The 20336-nt window shown below is 40.5% G+C and overlaps 3 protein-coding genes across 5 annotated transcripts; 1 reads left to right on the top strand and 2 right to left on the bottom strand.

Moving 5' to 3' along the window:
* Positions 1–1101: 1101 nt before the first annotated feature.
* thumpd1 (THUMP domain containing 1) lies at positions 1102–3928 on the bottom strand. The gene is made up of 5 exons (XM_026169351.2): positions 3438–3928; positions 2782–2959; positions 2603–2688; positions 2220–2382; positions 1102–2131 (listed from the first exon to the last, which is right to left on the bottom strand). The coding sequence occupies exons 1-5, from the start codon at positions 3642–3644 to the stop codon at positions 1803–1805; spliced, it is 963 nt and encodes a 320-aa protein (XP_026025136.1). The 5' UTR covers positions 3645–3928; the 3' UTR covers positions 1102–1802.
* Positions 3929–6079: 2151 nt separating this feature from the next.
* On the bottom strand, positions 6080–10408 carry eri2 (ERI1 exoribonuclease family member 2). The gene is made up of 9 exons (XM_026171652.2): positions 10200–10408; positions 9886–9947; positions 9715–9795; positions 9495–9622; positions 9258–9414; positions 8933–9033; positions 8593–8674; positions 8422–8510; positions 6080–7679 (listed from the first exon to the last, which is right to left on the bottom strand). The coding sequence occupies exons 1-9, from the start codon at positions 10220–10222 to the stop codon at positions 6210–6212; spliced, it is 2193 nt and encodes a 730-aa protein (XP_026027437.2). The 5' UTR covers positions 10223–10408; the 3' UTR covers positions 6080–6209.
* rexo5 (RNA exonuclease 5) lies at positions 9539–19547 on the top strand. Of its 3 annotated transcripts, XR_013909766.1 has the most exons (20): positions 11117–11253; positions 11831–12103; positions 12233–12359; positions 12458–12569; positions 12756–12863; positions 13460–13548; positions 13964–14079; positions 14245–14383; positions 14649–14743; positions 14818–14920; positions 15000–15064; positions 16035–16122; positions 16337–16453; positions 16535–16672; positions 16769–16861; positions 16976–17336; positions 17425–17582; positions 17722–17835; positions 18999–19108; positions 19195–19217. XR_013909766.1 is itself a non-coding variant. In XM_026171651.2 (19 exons), the coding sequence occupies exons 2-19, from the start codon at positions 11853–11855 to the stop codon at positions 19247–19249; spliced, it is 2325 nt and encodes a 774-aa protein (XP_026027436.2). In that variant the 5' UTR covers positions 9539–9664; positions 11831–11852; the 3' UTR covers positions 19250–19547. The 3 variants fall into 3 exon arrangements, 2 of the variants coding, with proteins under 2 accessions (XP_026027436.2, XP_080159271.1); XM_026171651.2 differs by lacking the exons at positions 11117–11253; positions 17722–17835 and adding an exon at positions 9539–9664 and having other exon boundaries at positions 19195–19547; XM_080303145.1 differs by lacking the exon at positions 17722–17835 and having other exon boundaries at positions 19195–19547.
* The last annotated feature ends 789 nt before the right edge of the window (positions 19548–20336 follow it).

Genomic DNA, 20336 nt, shown 5'->3' with positions numbered 1-20336 from the left:
TGCTAAGCACTGTAGCTCTTGCTGCTTTTATTCCCTCTCTGAACATTGCACGCTCTTGGGCTGAATTTGAGTGTCGACTCCTGCAGGCTGTGGCTCTACGTCTCCTCCAGACCAGCAAACTGTTCACACATCTGCTTCTACAGAGGTGATCACACTCTGAATTTCAGTTAATCAAGTACATTTAACTAACAGCACCTGGCTGCTTTTACCCTCTTAATTCCTATGGAAGCAGTGAGGCTGTACTTAGTATTTCACAGGACTGCACTACAGACTTTTGCATTTATAGCTTACAGGTTATCAAAATGTCTGAATATGCTTCCTCGTGACATTGACTTAATTAGGATGTGGGTTGCTCCTAATTACAGACTTTTTCTGTTTTTGTTAAACCTACTGACTCACAGACCTGCGTGAGCCACATTGAGAGCACACCTTCACTTAGACAATGCCATCTACACTGTATCTGGTTACAAAATGGATCATGTTATATTTGCATGACACATAAGTAACACGGGCTGTTTGACTTAGGTGTAGGAGCAATTACCTTTGGGACCTGATAATATAGAAATGAACCCCCCCCCCCCCCCCAAAAAAAAACAGCTTATGTGAGAGTCGGTGCCTCTCACAGCCCACCCGTACTTTCTTCCCAGTATCAGTTGTTTATTGCAGTGTTCTAAACAATGCACTTGACACACTGCACGGGAGTAGTCAGTATTCATTAGAAACTTAATGCATGAATAACAAGTACTCACAGGTAGGACCGCACCTTCAGACCGGAGATTATTTTGTTCTCAACTGCACGATATCAATCAAGCACTAGAATGGCTGAAATATTTCTTCCTCTGCTGGCGTCGCTCCAGCAGCAACAGCTGGAGCGACGCCAAAAGAAAAAACTGCACTCATATAAAATTTGTCTGTGTAACAGGTTATACTCTTCATGTATTCTGTAATAAGATGTTACTCTCTTATATGAAGTGTTTTATATTTTAAACGGTAGGTACAGCCTGGAGTATTCAAGTAGGATTATGTAGTATTCAAGACTAAAACAAACGCAAGTCTGTTTCTCCTAAAATAATTTTTAAAAGAAAACAACAGTACGCAGTATAGCTACAAATATCCATTTAGAGGGTAGCACAATTATCACGTAACAGTCAGTACTCTGGAAAATGATGTTTTATCTCCATCTTGTGGAGCACAAAAGAACTGCCAAAGAAGTATCTACACTTTCTAAGTGTAACACACCATACAGAGTTTATATGTATGCCATTTCTAACCTGCTCACTCTCCTCCACTTCGTTCTGTTTATTGTCCCAATGAGCAGAACAGAGAGCACCACGAACCAAGTAAAGGATACGTGAGGAACCAGTTAAACACACGGGCAGCAGGGACGAATATAGGAAACAAGTTACACAACAGTAAAAGGTACTAGGAGTGATGCCTGTTAACTTGAAGAAAAGTCCATTTTTAAGCGAGTAATAAAAACACACTGAAATTAAAAGTCAAATTAACCATTTAAAAGAACAAACAAACAAAAAGACAAACCAAAAACTGTGAGCAGCTACAAATAGTTTGTAACATCAATTAAAAAATTCTCCCATTTGAAATGTACAACTCAATAAAGGTGATAATGGATGCCAGATATCCCCATGAATATTAAAAAACCCCAAATATTAAATTATATTAGAATCGTTTGTGATGTTTACGGAGTTCATGATGTTGACAAATCAGTCCATTTAAAACAAAAGCACGGCACTACAAAGAAAATTAAACGGTATTTCCTCAACGATTTTCTTCAGTGTGAGCTTTCACTCCCCCCCACCTTCACCCTCATCACCCTCCCCCTTCTCTGAAACACTCGTGCCCTTATCTTCTTCGCCCTTCGTCTCTCTTCTGTCAGTCTCTCCCGCATCGGGTTTCTCCGTCTGATCGCTTGTGTCTGCGTCTGCTTTTGCTGTGGTCACGTCAGGCTTCAATATGTCGTCTTTCACCACTTCCTGAACGTTGTACTTTCTGTACAGCGTATAGTCTTTTACCACACTGAGGCAACACACTGTCTTGATGACCTCCACAATGATTGTCAGTTCAGGGTTTGTCAAATCCACTTTGTTCTTAGGGTTCATCTTCCCCACAAGGCCTGTAAAACAGTCGGATTCGAAAGGAGTTAGTTTCCTTTAGCACGGGCACCGGCAGCCATGAAAAACATGGAAAATGAACGAGCCTACCTGCGATAGATTTGATGATTTCGTCTCGCTTGTTGTGGTTGCTGTTGCGAGCCTTGAACGCAATCTGGTAGGTAGCACAGCTTGGAGTTTTGAACCAAGGCTCCAGGAAAGTGGTCAGATATTTCACCATGTCTTCCTGAAAAGCTTTGCAGGTTCCAGTTACCTGAAAGAAGAAAGAAAAAAAACCCCAAGGGTTTTACTGTTGTTGTCATAATGCATCAATATCAAATAATAGCTCATTTTAAAAGCACTATTTTAGAGCTTCAGTCATGTGAATGCTCAGATGATTCAACAACCCCTCGACTTACAGTACGGCGGCATCTCTCTATCCTGCATCAGTTCAAACGCATATGCACATCGAGACTCGCAACTAAGCTACTTACTGGCAACATTCGAAGGATGACACGTGACTTTTTCTTCTTTGTAGTATGGAGATCTGACAGGATATGATGAACCAGTTTATCAGACTCTACAGAAAAACAAAATAAAACAAAAATCAGAAAAAAAAAGCCCAAACAAAAACACTGAAAGACAGACTCGCATCAACTACAAAAAGCTTTACCGATATTCTGAGTTCTGATGAAGATCACGTTGTTTGCTCCGCTGTCGAGAGCCTGGAAGCGCCTCTCCTGTTTAGTTTCTGATGCTCGCAGCTGGGCCACTTCTTTCTTCAGGGCAACATCAACATCATCTTCTTCAGCCTCCTCTTCTTCACTGCTGCTCCCCGTATTTTCCTGAAGCTGTGAGCAAGAATCAAGTCAACTTTTTTGTCATATATGCACACTGCAAAACACAGAGGTTACGCTGGGCAATGCCATTCTTACTTTGTATGTTGCCTTGACACAAGTTAAATCAAAGAACTACACTAAGAGAATAATAAGCACAGAAAATTACTGAATGTAGAGCATTAAAAACACACAAAAAAGTACAAGTGATACGAAAAAGCAACATGTGTGCTTCTCGTTTTACGCATGTGGAACACGAAAGCATTTCCAGTAACGTAAAACATGAGAAAAGAAGCAATCACACGTGGAAACACCGAAACCAGCCATTTGTTCTTCACATATTCATTATAGCTTGTATGAGATCGTTGCTTTTCCCTTACTCCATTAACAGAGCAAGCTAAATCCTAGTTTAACTCAAACCATCCAGCATATTAGCCCCAAACACTGCTCGTCGGAGGCCTTTGATCCAATAATGTAAACAATGTAAACTTACCTGCTCGAGACCATAGAGCTTGTCTGCGTATTCACCGAGCAGATTCAAGGCCTCCGCCGTGCACTTTCTCTCGTTCATGTTGCATGTGATGAGGATCCCCTGCATGCCCACCTCCAGCTCCCGGGAGCCCTTCCACCGCTTGCTGTGGTGGCCGGCCATAAAGCGCTTCTTGCTCCGTTTCCTGGATTCGTTTTGCACGGCTGACATGTTTCCAGAGCGCTTTCAGATACAGAACTAAAACCGGGAGTTTGGAGGCTCACTAGCTTATCGGCTACCTGTTTTGTGTTTGTTTTGATTGTACCTCCTCGCCTGTATTAGCCGTAAGCTCAACACGAACTGTCGGAGATTTTAAACCTGCAGCAACAATATAAAAACCGAGTGAAGTTGACGGACTGGTGCAGCCTTTTCCCCCCTCACGTGCGTTCAAACCATAGCCGTTCCAAGAAAGGAGGTCTCCGTGCACGTTTGTTGGTCATCCTGTACGGCGTGTCAGGAGGGACAAAAGTCTCTGGCCGCGTGTTAAACTACGCTACTCTAGGACACCGTATCAGATTTCCAAAAAAATGACCACATTCTTAAAATAATACAAAATAACTAAAAAAAACAACAACTTTATTTACAATGTTGTCACAGTAAACATTTGTTCTTGTTCACAATCTTTTTTCTGTTAAAATTGCTATTGTACATTATATTGTTTGACAAGAAAAAAACCCATATATTTAAAAATGTATTTGGTAAATAATAATAATCATTATAAGGTTGATATATATTTGGGGGAGGGGGGTCAAACTCGAAATCATTCCAAAACAATGCTAAAGTACATCCTGAATGAATAAGTGTTAAAGAGTTTCCACCCATGTAATTTATATCAGGAATCAGTGTTTACAAATAACTCAATTTCACAGACAATGTTACACAAGAGTTACTGATTTCTTTTAGCCAACACTAGGGGTGAGTGTCTTCCTTCTCTCACCCCAACCGGTCGCAGCAGATGGCCGCCCCTCCCTGAGCCTGGTTCTGCCGGAGGTTTGTTCCTGTTAAAAGGGAGTTTTTCCTTCCCACTGTCGCCAAAGTGCTTGCTCATAAGGGGTCATATGATTGTTGGGTTTTTCCTCTGTATCTATGAAGCGCCTTGAGGCAACTTTTGTTGTGATTTGGTGCTATATAAATAAAAATGAATTGAAATTGCATTGAATTGAATAGAACCATAGATGGTATAAAAAAAATTATACTATCACATGTAGATTATGTGATAGTATAAAAAAAACCCTGAACACTATCTGAAAGCCACTAGAAGGCGATGCCGGTGGTTCCAAAAAAGACATCCAGCCCTATTGAAGTCTATGGAAAAATCACCATGACATGACCTCTCGAGTTTATGGGCTCAGTCACTCATTTTGGAACACATTGAATAAATAAAGTTGTCTTTTTTTTTAAATTTTGGTCATGGGATTATCTTAAAAACCACATTATTATTACCTAATGAGCTGTCAGTCAGAAGTCATTAGCCAGTGTGTGGTTTGACAGTCAGACCCGCCTTTCCTTGTCACATCTGATTTTTTGTAGTGGTGGCAACACTCAACTGGAAGCTTAAACTTCAAACTGGGACCATCTGTAACCAATAGGTTATGTCACAGTGGAAATAGTCAAGGAAATAATTATTTCAACCGCAGGTGAATCTGTAAGTTTGCTAGCTTACAAAGAAATGAACAGTCTCACATTTTTAATAATATTTTCATATTAATGGAGAGAGACAGAATTTTAACCAAACTAATTACACAACAGTTATACACTGAATTGCTTGTCATTGAGTGAATTATTTGAGCTACTAAAACTCAGCCTGAGTTCTGGCTCCTACAGATTCAAACGTGACCTGACCAATTTTTAGGACCAATGCTTCTACCAATATTTAGCGATATAAAAAGCCAATATTCTGATACATTAGCTGATATTTATTTCAAAAATGCAATACAAGCAGAATTCCCTAACATTTGTTATATGTAGTTACTTTTTCCACACTCTGCTTATACCAGCTAGTTGTTTTTGTGATATTCTAAACACCAACAGAGAAGTTGCCTTCTGGTGGTCAATACTTTCTATACTCTGTTAAAGATCATGGTTCCTCTCTACCTGCAGACAAATATAATCAACTTTATTATTATAAAAGAATTTAATGGATCCTTGATTCAAATTTAAAAATATATTTAATATAAACAACATAATAATAAATTATTTTCTCTTTTGAGTGGCCCCAGTTATTGATCAGTGTAGTAATGAATGAATCCAGTGTTTCCCAAACACGTGGGCCAGGTCCCCCTGGTGTGTCTCAAAGGTTCTCCAGGTGGACCACAGTGATAACAGAAATTCAGTTTGAAATTATTAACAAGTATGTAAAGTTACAAATGTATATAAATGCCTATATTTATATAAAGAGTTAATTAAAACTGGTAATCAGAGGTGGTTAGTTTGTGATATTGATTGGCATTGATGCCATAATACTAGCCTTTCCACCAATAATACTAATGCAGGGGTAGGCAACTCAAGGCCTCGAGTGCCGGTGTCCTGCAGGTTTTAGATCGCACCCTGGGTTAACACACCTGAATCAAATGATTAGTTCATTACCAGGCCTCTGGAGAACTTCAAGAAATGCTGAGGAGTCATTTAGCCCTTTAAATCAGCTGTGATGGATCATGGACACATCTAAAACCTCCAGGACACCGGCACTCGAGGCCTGGAGTTGCCTACCCCTGTACTAATGTATGATGGAGGATTTCAGTAGCTTTTCCTTAGCAGTGATGTGTGGGCTGGACGATGGGACACAGTGGAGTTGAGCTGACAGAGTGAAACAGAGGATCCGACAGCAGGAGCGGCCGCTGATGCGCTCTTCATCACGGCCGACTCCCACTTAAAAAACTCGCGCCCTTTCTCCATCCGTCCTCCGCTGCCCGATCGGCGGACTGGGCAGCAATAAAACCCTCGACCGTGGTTTGGACCGCCGTTTGACACGACCTGACGCTTTGCACGACGACCGCACGCGCACAGTGGAGAAGTGATCTTCTGAGCTCCTCTCACAGAAATGATGGAACGGTCGGCACGAGAGGGGAGAGCGTTGGTTGACAAAGAGGAGAGGACACTGCCGTGTGAGGAAGGACGCAAGGGAGCTGTAGCTTGTTTGGCCGGCTCTGTGTAGATGGTAAAGGAGGATCTCAGAGTGTCTTTATGTTTTGGGATTTGTGTGATGGCGGGTTTGGGCCGGGCAAAGGACGTGTTGGGGGTGGAGGTTTTTTCTGGGACAAAAGGATTAGGCCTAATCGAACAGTTCTTAGTGGGAACATATGATGTTTTGTGAAGTTGGAGGGAGGTTCTAAGTCCTGTGTTGTACTGATTTGATTTACCAATGTTAACAGTTTTAGGCACAGCAAAATAAATATCTGAGGTCACTGAATGCATCGTTTCTGTTGTTGTTCTGTTGTTCATTGCTGTTAAGATACAACAATGAGATTTTTGACCTTTACTGGTAGAATCTATGGTAATCTTTTGCATTTTAGACCTCTTTCCAGTTGATTCTCTCATATCATCATTCAAAGTGAGCCGACTTCCTGCTGAATGTGAAGTATGCTGCTCTAACCAATCATAAGATCCACTATCAAACTCGGACATGTACTCTGCATCACATTCATCATTTGCTTCATTAACATCACCCTCCAACACCATGTCGTCATATGAGCCACACCTCTCCTCAGTTTCCACTAAAAGCTCCGCACCCTCCTCTTTCTCCGTGGATCCTAGCATTGCTTCTGTTTTTGAGGCCCAGTTTGGTGGAGACAGATTTGAAAAGCAGCTCACGGTAGTGGAACACAGAATAAGACTGCTATTGTTATTCTGGGGAGAAACACAGTTTGTAACAACTGAGGTGGAAAGGCTAGGGGCAGCCTCTGCTGTGACTGATTTCCTGCCGTGCCTCAACAGCGGCGCCATCGTGCCGTTCAGAAGAGTCTTTGGTGAGATCAGGCTTTGACAGATTTGAGCAGATTTGTAAACGGAGCTTGGGTTTTTCTCTGTGGCAAAGTTTTGAGCAATCTCCTCGGGACATGGTTGTTTTTGACAAGCGTTGAGGGGAATTTTAAATGATGAGTGTTTGCTACGGATGACTGCATTTTTCTTTTCATTCTCATTAGGTTTTTCTTTCTTGTCTGCAGGACAGGCAGTGTTTCCAAACACTGGTTTGGCCATCACTGGGGTCTACAGGACACAGAGAAGATTTTAAATCAGTATCTGAATGGTACAACCCATTAACTATCAAATTAACTCTGGAAGCACTTCTTCTGAGTTACATAAACTATATTGCCAACAGCATTCCCTCAGCCAGCAAAATAATTGGATTTCCAAACTCAGGTTTTCCAGTTATTTCCATGGATGCAGGTGTGAAAGAATGGCCTGCACAGAGTCCTGACCTGAACCCAATAGAACACCTTTGAGATAAGTTAGTGTAGAAACTCCGAGCCAGGCCTTCTCATCCAACATCAGTGTCTGACCTTACAAATGTGATTCCAGACAACGGTCAGAAATTCCCATAAACAGTCCTAAACCCAGTGGAAAGGTTTCCCAGAAGAGCTGAAGCTATCACAGCTACAAAGGGTGAACTGACATAAAACTCTTTGGATTAAAAATGGGACGTCACTAAAGTTCATATGTGTGTGAAGGCAGACGAGCGAACACCATTGGCAATACAGTATACTTAGTTCTAATGTTGTCTTCTCTCCAAGCACACAAAATACAAACTTAAAGATATAATTTTATTAATAAATAAAATCTAAATCAGTACAACATTTTTAAAAAATGTCCACAATCAAAATGTTTTTGCACAGAGCAAATTTCCTTTATATTATTATCTTCACAGAGCTTTTAAATTTGGAAGATGATGAGGGATGCTAGGATTTCCAGAGTTGGGGTTCGTTAAGGGCGACATCGGCCGGCCACTCACCCTCTCCAGGCTCCTAGTAACCTTCATTATGCACCCATCCCTCATCATTCTTGCTGCCAGCTGAGCTGTGTTTCGGGCATCATCTAAACCTGAGAGAGAAAACAAAGAAGGGTTAGGCCGTTAGGTTGATGGTCGTGTGTAATACAGAATTATCTACACTTGGTCACATACCAGAATGTTCTCTGCCTGAAAACTGTATTCCGAGATCCTGAAGAGCTCCATTCAGGCCTTTGGGTTTCCTGTTGTAAAAAAGCTGGAAAAACAAAAAGAAGTTAGAGAAACAACCACATGAGCAGAGGTAATTAGAGTAAATCAGCTCAATTACACAGTCTGTGACATCTTAGATCTTAATAAAAATATGTACTCCTTTTACTGCATAATATATGCCTTTTTGGACTCACTTAAATCTGTATTCTAGTCTTTGTGCTTTTACCTTAAAACTGACACCCATTTAAACATTTTATGCTTAAATAAAACATACAATAAACAAAGACACCTTCGAAACTCTTACCCGGTATGTGCTTCTCAGGTCTATCCAGCTGTTGAGAACATCAGGTTTATGAAGCTGTTTGCGTTTACACTCGTACTGCAGACAAACTCCAAGATCCCAGTCTGACACCCAGCAGAGACCAAAGAACACAAATTTCAGTGCACTTTTGCTCATTTTATACCATTTAATACCTTAAATAGTCTTAAGAACTGCAGTAAATGAGCAGATTTAATGGTTCTCTATAGCTAGTTTAAAAATACAATTGAGACCCCAGTGGTTCACCAATGTCAATTCATAGCAATGCTGAGCTTACAGATGTGTAGACCAATATACTGAGAACTTTTACCTGACCACGTGAGGAAAGTACACAGCTTTTGAGACGGTCCCGAACATCTCTGGTCTTTGTTGGCAAAGGCCACTCCCATTTCGAGCTGAAGGTTTTGGAGCCAACGGCTGAACCGCGAGAGACAGATGTGAAGCGGGATCCCTGCTTCAACCTGCATCTGTACAAGAGAGAAATAAAAGTTGGTTGTAATGTAACACAGAGCATGCTGGCATTTTTAAATGTGTATGCTGCAGACACCTGTGTAATCCCAGTCAGCTCAGTGCAGAAGTCAGACAGGATGGGGTGCTCCTGGGGTTGAACATAAGTGTGAAATTCAGACTCCATCTCCCCCGTGGACGTGTTCAGCAGAACAGCAGGAAACTCGACTGCAGGGAGGAAGAAAGAAAAGATGGGCCGGTGTTAAAACAGTAAGGACATCACCCGGATGTAAACTGTGAATGTTAAATCTGCTCCTTACTAATTTCTTGGCTGCGGTTGTTTTTCTCTCTCCAGCAAGTGGACTCAAAGTCGATCACAATCAGATAAGAAAATATTTGATCTGAAAGAACCAGACAGTTTTCACAGCCATGATCCAGTGTTAAAAAAAATCAACTGTCAAACAAATCCGATTTGAACGTGGCATACTCACTTGATACCACAGATTTCTTCGACACAGAGGACTTGCTCCGCTGTCTCAACAATCCTAATTCCCTGCGAAGGGACGAAGATAAAATAGTGTGTATATCGTAACAACACCTGAATTTAAAGTTTACAGTGAACCACAATTCTACTTTTAACTGAATACGCTGTCCTCGCAGATGTACTTATAGCATTTATCTAAAACAATATTGAAAAACGTAACTTGTAATCGACATAAACTTATTCGTTGCTTTCAAAACACGTTCCTTTGTTCAGTTTGTTTAGGTTAGCAGATAAGCCAGCAAACAGGCTAATTTTACTTACTTCGCCAATTTCTTTGTGGTCATAGCTGTTATTTTATTTTGCCACGGTGATGTTTCTGCGACCGTCTTTCTATGAGAAACTGTGAACTATAGCAGGAGCTTGACTTTAGCCATTAATTGAAAACTCGGGGAATTCGCGCTGTTTCTTTCAAAACGGCATCTGTAGCTCCGAGCTCGATTATTTAAGCCTGCAAGTCGGCAGGCATCACTGTAGAGTCAAAAATAGTCGAGCTTCTGTTGCCGTCTTACGATTTCTTATCAAAATAAAAGACCTCTTAACACTCAAAGCAGCTAGGTTGTTATATAGTTAACAAAAAACTGAACAAAATCTAAGACTAGATGTGTGAAAAATACTCCACTTTTGTAAAAACTTAAACAAAAATAAAAACGACTTAAAAACGTCAAATTAAACTATCAGAAACGGTTTTGTGAACTCGAAAAATGTTTAAAACAAAAAGAATAAAAACTATAGATGAAATATCCTGTTTTAGTATCTGGTAAAAACCTTATTACAACATGCTTGATGAGGCACTGACGTCGTGTATACTGAGATTGTGGTTGTCTGCATGCCTGTGAGCCAGCTGCTTTTAAAAAGTGCTGTGTTTTTATTGTAGTAACTTTGCTGATTTTCCTGAAGCTTGCCCCTGAAATATGTGCTTCATACAATAATAATTGAAAACATTGTGAAAAATAACACTGAAACCATTAACAAATAAATCTAAACATTAAATAACAATAACTAAATTAAAACAAAGAAAATTCCCCCTGGAAACTAACTGAAACCAAGCTCAATTTTAAACAAAAAAGTCAAAATGGAATAAAAATTAAGAACTAACTAGAAAATGCTAATCTATAAACAACAATTCTGCTACATGCACATAGCCGTAGCTACTCGTGTTTTATTTTTAAAGTTACAGACAGGAAGTAGTGCTAGTACCTGTTTTTATTTGCACTTACAAGACAAAACTAGTAACACATGCTTTAGCCATGTGTTACTAACTGAAGATATTGGCAGAAACATATAATTTTGGACCAAACCGGACCTATGGCGTGTGGTATTTACACAATTTTACCCTTATTATACATCTCACGCGTATACCGGACTTCAAATTTGATTTAAACTAAAATTTCAGCTAGGTTGAGATTTCCTGTGTAACTGTGACTCTGATATAAATAAACTAACTAACCAGAAAGAGAAGAATAAGAAAGTCGTCCGCTGAACCAGCATTTATGAGCACTTTAATTTGTGAAACTGAACTTTTGTTGATAACAAATGGCTTCGCTGTGTTTTCAGTTCCCCAGCTCTGGGTAATGTGCTGTAAACGTAGCATAGTCTTTCTGTATTTTATTTTGGTTTAAACTGCCTGTCTAAAATACAGTTCAACGAACAATTACCAGCTCCAAAATTAAGTAAACATGAAAATGAAAAAGCTCACTGACAGCGTGTGATTCTTAGCTGTTTTTAATGCCCACAGCTATATTAGTAACTCTAAAGTTTGAGCTCCAGCTCTACAGAACAAGGCTGCATTGCTCTGCACTTATTTGAACCTACAAACATTGCACATTTAAAAAGGAGCATCAGTAAATCTTAGCTCTACCCAAACTGAAATATGTTTTTGGTTTGCCTTCCAGTGTAAATATAATTGGCTGGAACATGGAGTCTTCCACAGTTGCAAAGTGCAAAGCAAAGAAAAGGAAAAACAGCACCCACAGAGCTCAGGAGGAGGCTAAGAGATTCAAAACTGAACAGCGAGATGATGAGGTGCTGCAGTGTGGACCTGCCTCTTGCTTGCCAAGGGTTTCGATATTGCCTGACTGCCTTCAGCAACCGATCGCCCTGAATGAACTGAGAGAGCTGCTGCAGTATGCCGCTCTCGGGAAAGCAGGTGGCATCAAAAAGCCCAGGTAACAGCTGCAGTAGTAATGTGTTATCTACCCCATCAGCTGGTGTCAAAGAGTCCTCAGTAACTCATACTGTGCCGTTATACTCACATAATAATAATAATTTAAAATGTGTTTTTTTCTGTCTACCAGCTGGTGCCGTCTCCGCCATCACAGAAGGGTTAAAGGTGTAAATGTTGTGATTGTGGAGGACCTGACACAGAATCACTTTTACAAACACTACCTCTGTCTGCAGCACCTCAGGACCAGCTACACTTCTGTAAGAGGGAAAATAAACACAGCAAATCAAATTATTTATGAGTGAAGTCATATTCGTAGCACTTTAGCAAAAAAATAAATAAATCTTACTTTTTTTAGAGGGTCACCTTCACGCCATCATCTGTAGATGTAGTATCTGGAATCTTTTCCAGTCAAGTTCCCAAACAGGACAGTTTGTCTGTCTCCAAACCAGATGAGGAACTGCAGGAAGGTGAGAATCATGTGATGGATGATGGATTCATTTAGCTCCTATTATCTTTTCTTATTAATATTCATCATATTATTATACTGTAACATTAAGTGAAGAATATTCGATCTCTCTGGTGTTTTTGAGTTTTCATGTAAGGTTTTTGCTCTTCTCTGTACCTGTGTTCACTTTTTCTGTGCACTGGTGCAGCGATGAAGAACCACCCAATCATCACTGTGTTTGGGACCGAGAGGAGAGGACTCACAGCATATGTTCTCACAGAGGATGAGATGATCAAGAATAACTACCCTGTTAAAGGTAAGAATTTTTCTCTTTGTAATATTGTGTCAACTAAGAGTTGACACAATATTACAAATATTACATTTGGTAATAAAAAAAAAATCATGAAATAAGAGATGAGAGGGATCTTTTTTCTGTCGATGCATTTTTTTAATGTTGTCATGGCCATCCAACAAAAAGGAAAAGAAAAATAGATGTTCATACTGGGATCAATCACAATTGTTTCTGTTTTCCATCCTTTTTTTTAATTGCCACTTGGCTTCTTCTTGTTTCTATCTAACACTTTTCTACTCCCAAGGTGCTTTTTACTACAAGCCGTAGCAACCCATTCATACAGAGCTTTATTCTGTGCTCCTGAGCACTGATCTCTGAAGGATCAGGGCCCATTTGGGGTTTAGTGTGTTAAAACAGTAATCTGATATTTTTTAAACTATATCTTGTGACAAAATTACCAAATATTAGATGGAAAAATAAAATAAGCCAACCTGGGGCATTTCAACATGAGTGCTGAGTGGCGAGATTTACTTTGAGCTTTGACCTTGAATATGAGTGGTATGGTGTTGTGTGGGCTCAGCGTCTCCTCCTCACCTGTTGGTTTATTTGTTTTCAAACAGGAATGCCCGGCTTTGAGGAATTTGTGTGTACAAACTGCGCTGACTGTGTGACTGACAGCAGCCCCCTCTTTGGAATCGACTGTGAAATGGTGAGAGACTAAAATATTTTGTCACTTCCCATTTTCCACGATGGAATCAGGTGGCATCACAGAGGTGCAGCTGACAGCTAACAACCTGTACGGCGCTATATTGTGTGGCTGATTTTTGACTTACCCAACACTTTTGAAAACCAGATCCCAGATTAAAAATAAACAAACAAACAAAAAAAAACTGTAGCACTATGTCCATTTCTTTGCCCAGTGTTTCCCAGCAGGGCAGTGTGCCTCTGTAAATAGGAAGCTTCCACTCACATGCCTGTGTTAGCATCTCATTGACTATGCCTATGATAACAACTGCAGCACAAAAGGTTACATCCATAACATCGATTTGTAGCTTTTTTCCTGCAATTTTTAGTATGATTGAGTTTTTGCATTCACTCACTGTTATGTTTATTTTATGTTTCAGTGTGTAACAAAAGATGGAAAAGAGCTAACTCGTGTTTCTCTGGTGGACGGTGATGGGAAGTGTTTAATGGATGAGCTGGTGAAACCTCCGAACCACATTCTCAACTACTGTACCAAGTACACACGCTTTTTTATGGTCTCGAGTTTTAATAAATTGTTAAGAGTCACATTATGTTTGTACAGGAATCTGTGTCAGTCAGTGTCATATGTTACATCTTATAGAAACACATTCATTGTTCTGTCTGAAATTCTTTCTCCAACACTGCTCGTATCTCCTGATAGATTCTCTGGTATCACACCTGCGATGTTGCAACGAGTAACAACGACTCTGCAGGATGTTCAAGAAATGCTTATTAGGATTTTGCCACATGAGGCAGTTCTGGTGGGCCATTCTCTTGAACATGACCTCATAGCTTTGAAAGTGAGTGATTTCTTTCAAACCTTCTGATGAAGTCATGGCTCACAAAAACAAAATATTAAAACAAAACACTGTGTGCAGGATATTGGCAGCTTTTTAACATTTATCAGAAATGTTAGAACATGATCATCTTGACTCGGCTGAAATAGTACTTTATTCCAGCAGTAATCATGTCCTGTAATTTCAGAGAAAATATCTTAAAAGAAATACTTCAGTTTTGTCATTAACATGAACTGTAAACCATGTTGCGTCTGTGCCCGCCCCGCAGCTCATCCACAAGCATGTAATTGACACGTCACTGCTGTACAAGAGGGAGTGTGGGCGAAGGTATAAGCTCAAGGTTCTGACTGGAATCATACTGAAGTGAGTTCTCGTGTTATCTCTAAATATTTCTGTCCCACTGTGATCGATAACCTAATTTTCCACTCGTATCTCAGGAGGAAAATACAAACAGAAGATATGTTGGGTCATCATCCAACTGAGGATGCTCTGGCAGCCCTAGAGCTGGCCCAGTACTTTATCAAAACAGGACCTCGCCAGGTAGGAAATCATATTTGGAAAAGCACACACACACTCACACACACAGGAATAATCTAACATTTCCTTTGCTTACTGTCAGGTTTTAGAGATTCACTGGAAGGCGCTGTGGAGAGAAACAAGAGAGGAGCCCTCACAGAGTCACAGGTACAACAGTCTCTATATTGTTAGCGTGCAGGTCAGTCTGTAACTTGTGTTTGGGTAACCTTAAAAAGAAAAAAAAAAACATGGGTCTGACTAAAAACGTAAAACACAGTGATCCACTAAGCCATGTTGGGATTACTCATCCAGTCTTTCTTCCTTCTCGTCATGTGTAAACCCCACACACAGCAGAGGGTGTGGGTTTTCTTATAGCCAGGCATTAACAAATTATAAAGTGACCTGATGTAACCTGTAGGTGGAGCAGGTCAGAAAATTAACCTTACTGCACTCAGATGCTGCCATTATATATAATTTAAGGTCAAATAACTTAAATGACCCTGCTTGTCATTTACTGAGAGAGAGAAGGAGAAAACCCTGAACGAATAAACTCAATCTGCTGCATTCAGCTTCAAGGTGATCGCTGGAGTGGGTGAAACGGAGGAGAAGTGGATGAAATGGAATTGTAGAATAACAAATGTCACTTTAGTGTTGCAGGTCAGGTCAAGTAGTTAATGTCCACATATTTTGGAGGTCTGCTGGGGTGGATTGTCTCATGTTTGCTCTGAGCTGAGTGAACTGTGTCTTTGTCCGGGTTTTTTTAACCTTCAAGTTAAGGCAGTGCATTGCACACCTGAAAATTAAGCACTTGAAGAAATGTAGGTTTTAAAACAGGATGTAAACCTCCTGCAGTAAGCATGTAGGAACTGACCCATGTGACCCACTGTGTTATCTTCAGAGGTATTTAACACACTGTGAAACTATTTGCAATCGGCCTCCTGATCTCTGTAATCTGTTTTTGTCTTGTTTTGGATCTCTTTCCATCCAGTGGCCTCAGCTACCAGCTAAGACTGACCAACTTTATGAAAGTCTGAAATGAGAGAACAAATTTAGGCATTAAAGTCGTCTCAGAATACTGTGGATGGATTGAGTTGTTCACCTGCTGCTGACAGGTCCTCTGTCTTTCCTTCTTGTGCAGGTTTTCTGACGTGCTACACGCACTTGGACGTTCAGTAGCCTTTTTAGGAAAAGATTCCAGTCACAAGCAGTGTAACTCAGACAAAGAGGTAAGAAGTAAGGTGATGTCTCTTGTGTCTGTAATGAAACACTCGACTGAACCCCCCAAAGCTTTTTAGACGTTACTGACTCCTTCTCCAGTACATGTGAAAGTATTGGTTCATTGTTTTTCTTTCATATTTACCCTCACTTTCCTCTTGTAAACTCTTCCTGCTTTGCTTCTGCCCAATTACACCTAACTCATTATGCACCGCCCCCCTCCAGGTGCTTAAATCTTTCCGAAATCTGAAAGCGCAGCCGTTCTTCTCCGTCCTTCAGTTTTCCACCTTGTCAAACCATCTGAAGAGTTACTTCCCTCATCAGGAGCGGCACCATCAGATGGTGAGGCTTTTCGCCAGCGCTTTGTATCATTTTGAAGACATTCGCTTGCTTGTATTTACTCTGTCTATTTATTCCCTGCAGACTTGCTCAAGACTTCAGGACATGTGCGTAGTGTTTGCTGGGCCGTTCCCCACAGGCTTCTCTGACGGAGACGTGAAGCAGCTGTTTAGTTTCTGCGGAGCCGTTCGAAAAGTCAAGATGTTGAACACAGTGGTCAGGGTGTGCATCGCTTTCATTGTTTCACCAATTCGCTATAAAACCAGAGCTGCGAAATTCTTCACCGTTGCTTGAATGCTTAAGTGTTTGATCTCCCAGGTACACGCAGAGATTGAGTTTGAGTTGCTGGAGGGAGCGATGCTGGCGGTAAAAACTCTGAATGGCCTTAATGTGCTCGGGCAGAGTATAAAGGTAGCTCTCTTCCTTTTCCTTTTTTTCCCCATTTGCTTCTGTTATTTATTCCCTTTGTGCTGCAGTTAGGCCCACATTTATGCAGATTATCTCCAACTACTTGTTATTTTCTAGGTACAGAGGCCGGTGTGTGAGTCAATGCTAGATCTGGACGTGACTCTTAAAGCACTGATGGGTGACGCTCTGAATGCCCGTCACCTCTACGCTGTTAAAATGAACCACAGTATGACTGAGTGCATCAGCACTTCCACAAAAGTTAATGGGCATGCGTCAGATGCTGAATGCTTAGATGTCACTCTTGTGAAAACAGTAAACGGGCTACTTCCTGCTAAAATAAACAAATGGTTGCATCTCAATACCTCTAAATCTGAACTGTGTGAGGAGTCAGTCAGAGAGACATTTGGCCACTTTGGCACAGTTAAGAGAGTCATCCTATCTGCCAAGCCTAAAGAATCCACAGGACATGCACGCATAGGTAAGGTGAAAACTACATTTATCACGCGTTGCACGTGCTGTGTGGGACGTTTGCGTACACTTCAGAGTCTAACATGTCCGGCTGTCAGTGTTTGTGAATTCAGAGGACAGACGCGCAGCGCTCAACTCTTCTGAGGATCTGTGGAAGAAGAACTACCTCATCTGTCCATCGCTGACACCGGTCCATTTGCCTTCATGGGTTGGAGCGGAGATTAAGGAGACAACCCACAGGCACAGCAGCGCTCAGGTAACGAGTAGATTGTTCTTTTTTTAACCCTTTATCACCCGTGTTTGACACAGGTTGCCTGGACTTGTTTCATAATTTTGGCTGTAAAAATGACAAAATAATTCTCATCTTTTTGGAACCATTTGAATTTTCTTTCTAGCCAAAAATGGTTGAGAGGGAAGCCAATCAAAAAGCTGACCTGAAAGTGAGGGGAGTTAAAACGACCTGTTTTCAGAAAGCGCGTGAACTCGGGGCCTGCTAACAGGGCAGAACTGTGAGTCATGCAAAGCTACTCCAGTCAAGTCAAGCATAAAAATATTGATCTGGAAATGTGCACAAAAAGGTCTCATTTGAAATGTTTGGGTTTTTTTTTCCAAGGCTCTGAATTCAATACTGTTGTTTTCTTTGAACAAGTATTTCAACCATCCTGGGTCATAACGCAGTTCTGTTGTGTCATCCTATAAAAATCCCAAATAAAAAGGGAAAAAGGAAAGGCTACACCAAGAAGAAACATCACACACAGATTCACTAATTAAGAATATGACCAAAAATATAATATAGTAAAGTCTTACAGAAGAATTTGAATCTGTTAGTTACTTTTATTCTTTCCTATCTGCACACTTTCTGAACGTGTGGTCAGGTTTTATTGAGTTGAAATGTGACTAGTAATTAATTTCTCCCTCCTGTGGAAAATCAAACTGATCCCAGAATTCACACAGCGTGTCAGCACCTCAAAAGAGAAAAAAGAAAACACGTCATGAATTCTAAATAACTCTGTAGAGCGCAGGGATAAAACTGCAGCCTTGAGCTCACAGTATATCAGGGTTACTCTGAGCAGAGGCCAAGTGACAGCCCCACTGGAGTTTGTTAAATTGGATTTAAGAGTACGAGAAACAGAAAGCTGGATAGTGCTGGGACCATGATTATCTTTAGATGCTTAGCTGGCACGATCTTACAAATACAGATCCCCATGGTGAGCGTGATAAGCTGCTACGTTTAACGAATGGAGTATGATGGATGTCATCATGTGGTTTCAGGATATCTCCGTGTGATTGGTTGATATAGATAGTGCTGCATTGTGTTTTTTTCTTTTATAAGAATCCAATCTCAGTATAGGTTCATTTCCTGTAATAGTTATGCTGCAATATGTTTGTGCAGATGACTGCGCCTGGCTCTGCTGGAGGTTTCTTCCTGTTAAAAGGGAGTTTTTCCTTCCCACTGTCGCCAAGGAGCTTGCTCATAGGGGAATCATATGATTGTTGGAGTTTTCTTGCAATAAAAAGCACTTTGAGGCAATTCCTGTTGTGATTTGGAGCTATAAAAATAAAATTGAATTTAATTAGGAGAGCTAAAAGCATCTTTGGTAATTAGATTTTTCAGAATATTATTGATGTACAGAACATGTATAATGATGACTCTTATGTTTTATATGCGTAGGAACAGCAGATGGATGTCGTGATGAGGAAGCTAGACCGCTGCCTGCAGAAGCTCTTCAGATTCCTCCCGGCTGGCACCTTGTCTGTGGTTGTGTTGCTCGGACACGCCAGGTGAGAACCCCGCAGCGTCTCTGCCTCATTCTGCCCTCCAGTCATACATTTCTGAACCATTTCCTCCCTGTTTTTCCTCCCCCTAGCACAAATGGTCACCTTCCCGGCTTGTGTCTAATGGAAGTCAAGCAAGATTATTGAGGAGATGGAGCTGTCGGCTCCAGGATGCCTGAACCTGTGTCACCTGGATCAAATGAAATCTGTTCAGTAAAGTGAAACCTGAAGGTGTTGGGTTTTACTGAGACTTGCTCTACCTCAGGAATTGCTTTTTTAGTTTTGTGTAATGCGGCAAGTTTTTTTTATGGCCTTGAAATAATCAAAGCTGCAAACTAAGATTTGCCTTTAGTGTGTGGATCTAAATTGAAGAACTCCATACCCTAAGGGTATAATAAAAATATGATGGTTGTCATTCCATGAATAAACAATATTTATACATTAACCTGGCTTCATGTTGTGGTACAATGATAGAAAATGAAGAAAACAACTTGGGAGTCTCATTTATGGGGGAAAACATGCAGAGGGATTATGCTGTATGTAAAAGGAAGATGGAATGATTTCCACGAATGTAATGCTTGAATTAAATACAAAACACATGAATATTATTGTGCTTAGAATATAGGAACTTTGAATTTGGATGTTGTACTTAAAAGGGATTACATTTACAGACTAAAATTACACATTAAAGCAGTTCTGCTGCGACTGAGTGCAAACATTTATAAGCCAAACCTGCGTATAAATATAAAGGTCATTGCATATAAAATCAATCAGTGCTTCTTATCTGATTCCCTCAGAGATAGCTGATGTTTTTGTGATACAGAAACTTTAGCATATTTAATCAAACCATGCACGTCTGAATTGCAGGTCCTACAGTACAAAGTTATGCTGCGATATTTCTTTGGAATATATCCACACAAATATTTAAGGGTTGAAAAAGGCTGGGCATCAGTGCATGACTGATCGAGGCCCTGCTCTGTGGATGTGTGTGAGAACCTCTATCAGGATGTAAAATTGTTTAATCAGTGTTGTATGTTCAAAATAATAGATCCCAGAATTAATACAGAACATGTAAGCGCCAATGCAGTTTCTTCATTTAACATTTGCAGGATTAAAGAAATGATTGTTTTAGAAGAAATCACAGCTAGAAAAATGACCCTGGTATCAATATAGGTATGGAAATGCCACTAATCACAAATATATCCATCCATCCACTTTCTTCTGCTTAATCTGC

Source organism: Astatotilapia calliptera, chromosome 6 (genome assembly GCF_964374335.1).
Source record: "Astatotilapia calliptera chromosome 6, fAstCal68.1, whole genome shotgun sequence".
Taxonomy (NCBI): Eukaryota; Metazoa; Chordata; class Actinopteri; order Cichliformes; family Cichlidae; genus Astatotilapia; species Astatotilapia calliptera.
This window is presented reverse-complemented; position numbering and strand designations above follow the sequence as displayed.

Excerpts from the sequence above, each read along its gene's own strand:
- eri2 (XM_026171652.2), bottom strand. The coding sequence starts at position 10,222 with ATGACCACAAAGAAATTGGCGAA. Across the intron at positions 9,796-9,885 it reads GAAGAAATCTGTGGTATCAA|ATCAAATATTTTCTTATCTG; the intron begins GTGAGTATGCCA and ends TGGTTCTTTCAG. Across the intron at positions 7,680-8,421 it reads TTACTAGGAGCCTGGAGAGG|ACCCCAGTGATGGCCAAACC; the intron begins GTGAGTGGCCGG and ends TGTGTCCTGTAG.
- thumpd1 (XM_026169351.2), bottom strand. The coding sequence starts at position 3,644 with ATGTCAGCCGTGCAAAACGAATCCAGGAAACGGAGCAAGAAGCGCTTT. Across the intron at positions 2,960-3,437 it reads AGCTCTATGGTCTCGAGCAG|CTTCAGGAAAATACGGGGAG; the intron begins GTAAGTTTACAT and ends TCTTGCTCACAG. Across the intron at positions 2,132-2,219 it reads AATCATCAAATCTATCGCAG|GCCTTGTGGGGAAGATGAAC; the intron begins GTAGGCTCGTTC and ends ACTGTTTTACAG.
- rexo5 (XM_026171651.2), top strand. The coding sequence starts at position 11,853 with ATGGAGTCTTCCACAGTTGCAAAGTGCAAAGCAAAGAAAAGGAAAAAC. Across the intron at positions 14,921-14,999 it reads TCAAAACAGGACCTCGCCAG|GTTTTAGAGATTCACTGGAA; the intron begins GTAGGAAATCAT and ends GCTTACTGTCAG. Across the intron at positions 16,123-16,336 it reads AGTGTAACTCAGACAAAGAG|GTGCTTAAATCTTTCCGAAA; the intron begins GTAAGAAGTAAG and ends GCCCCCCTCCAG.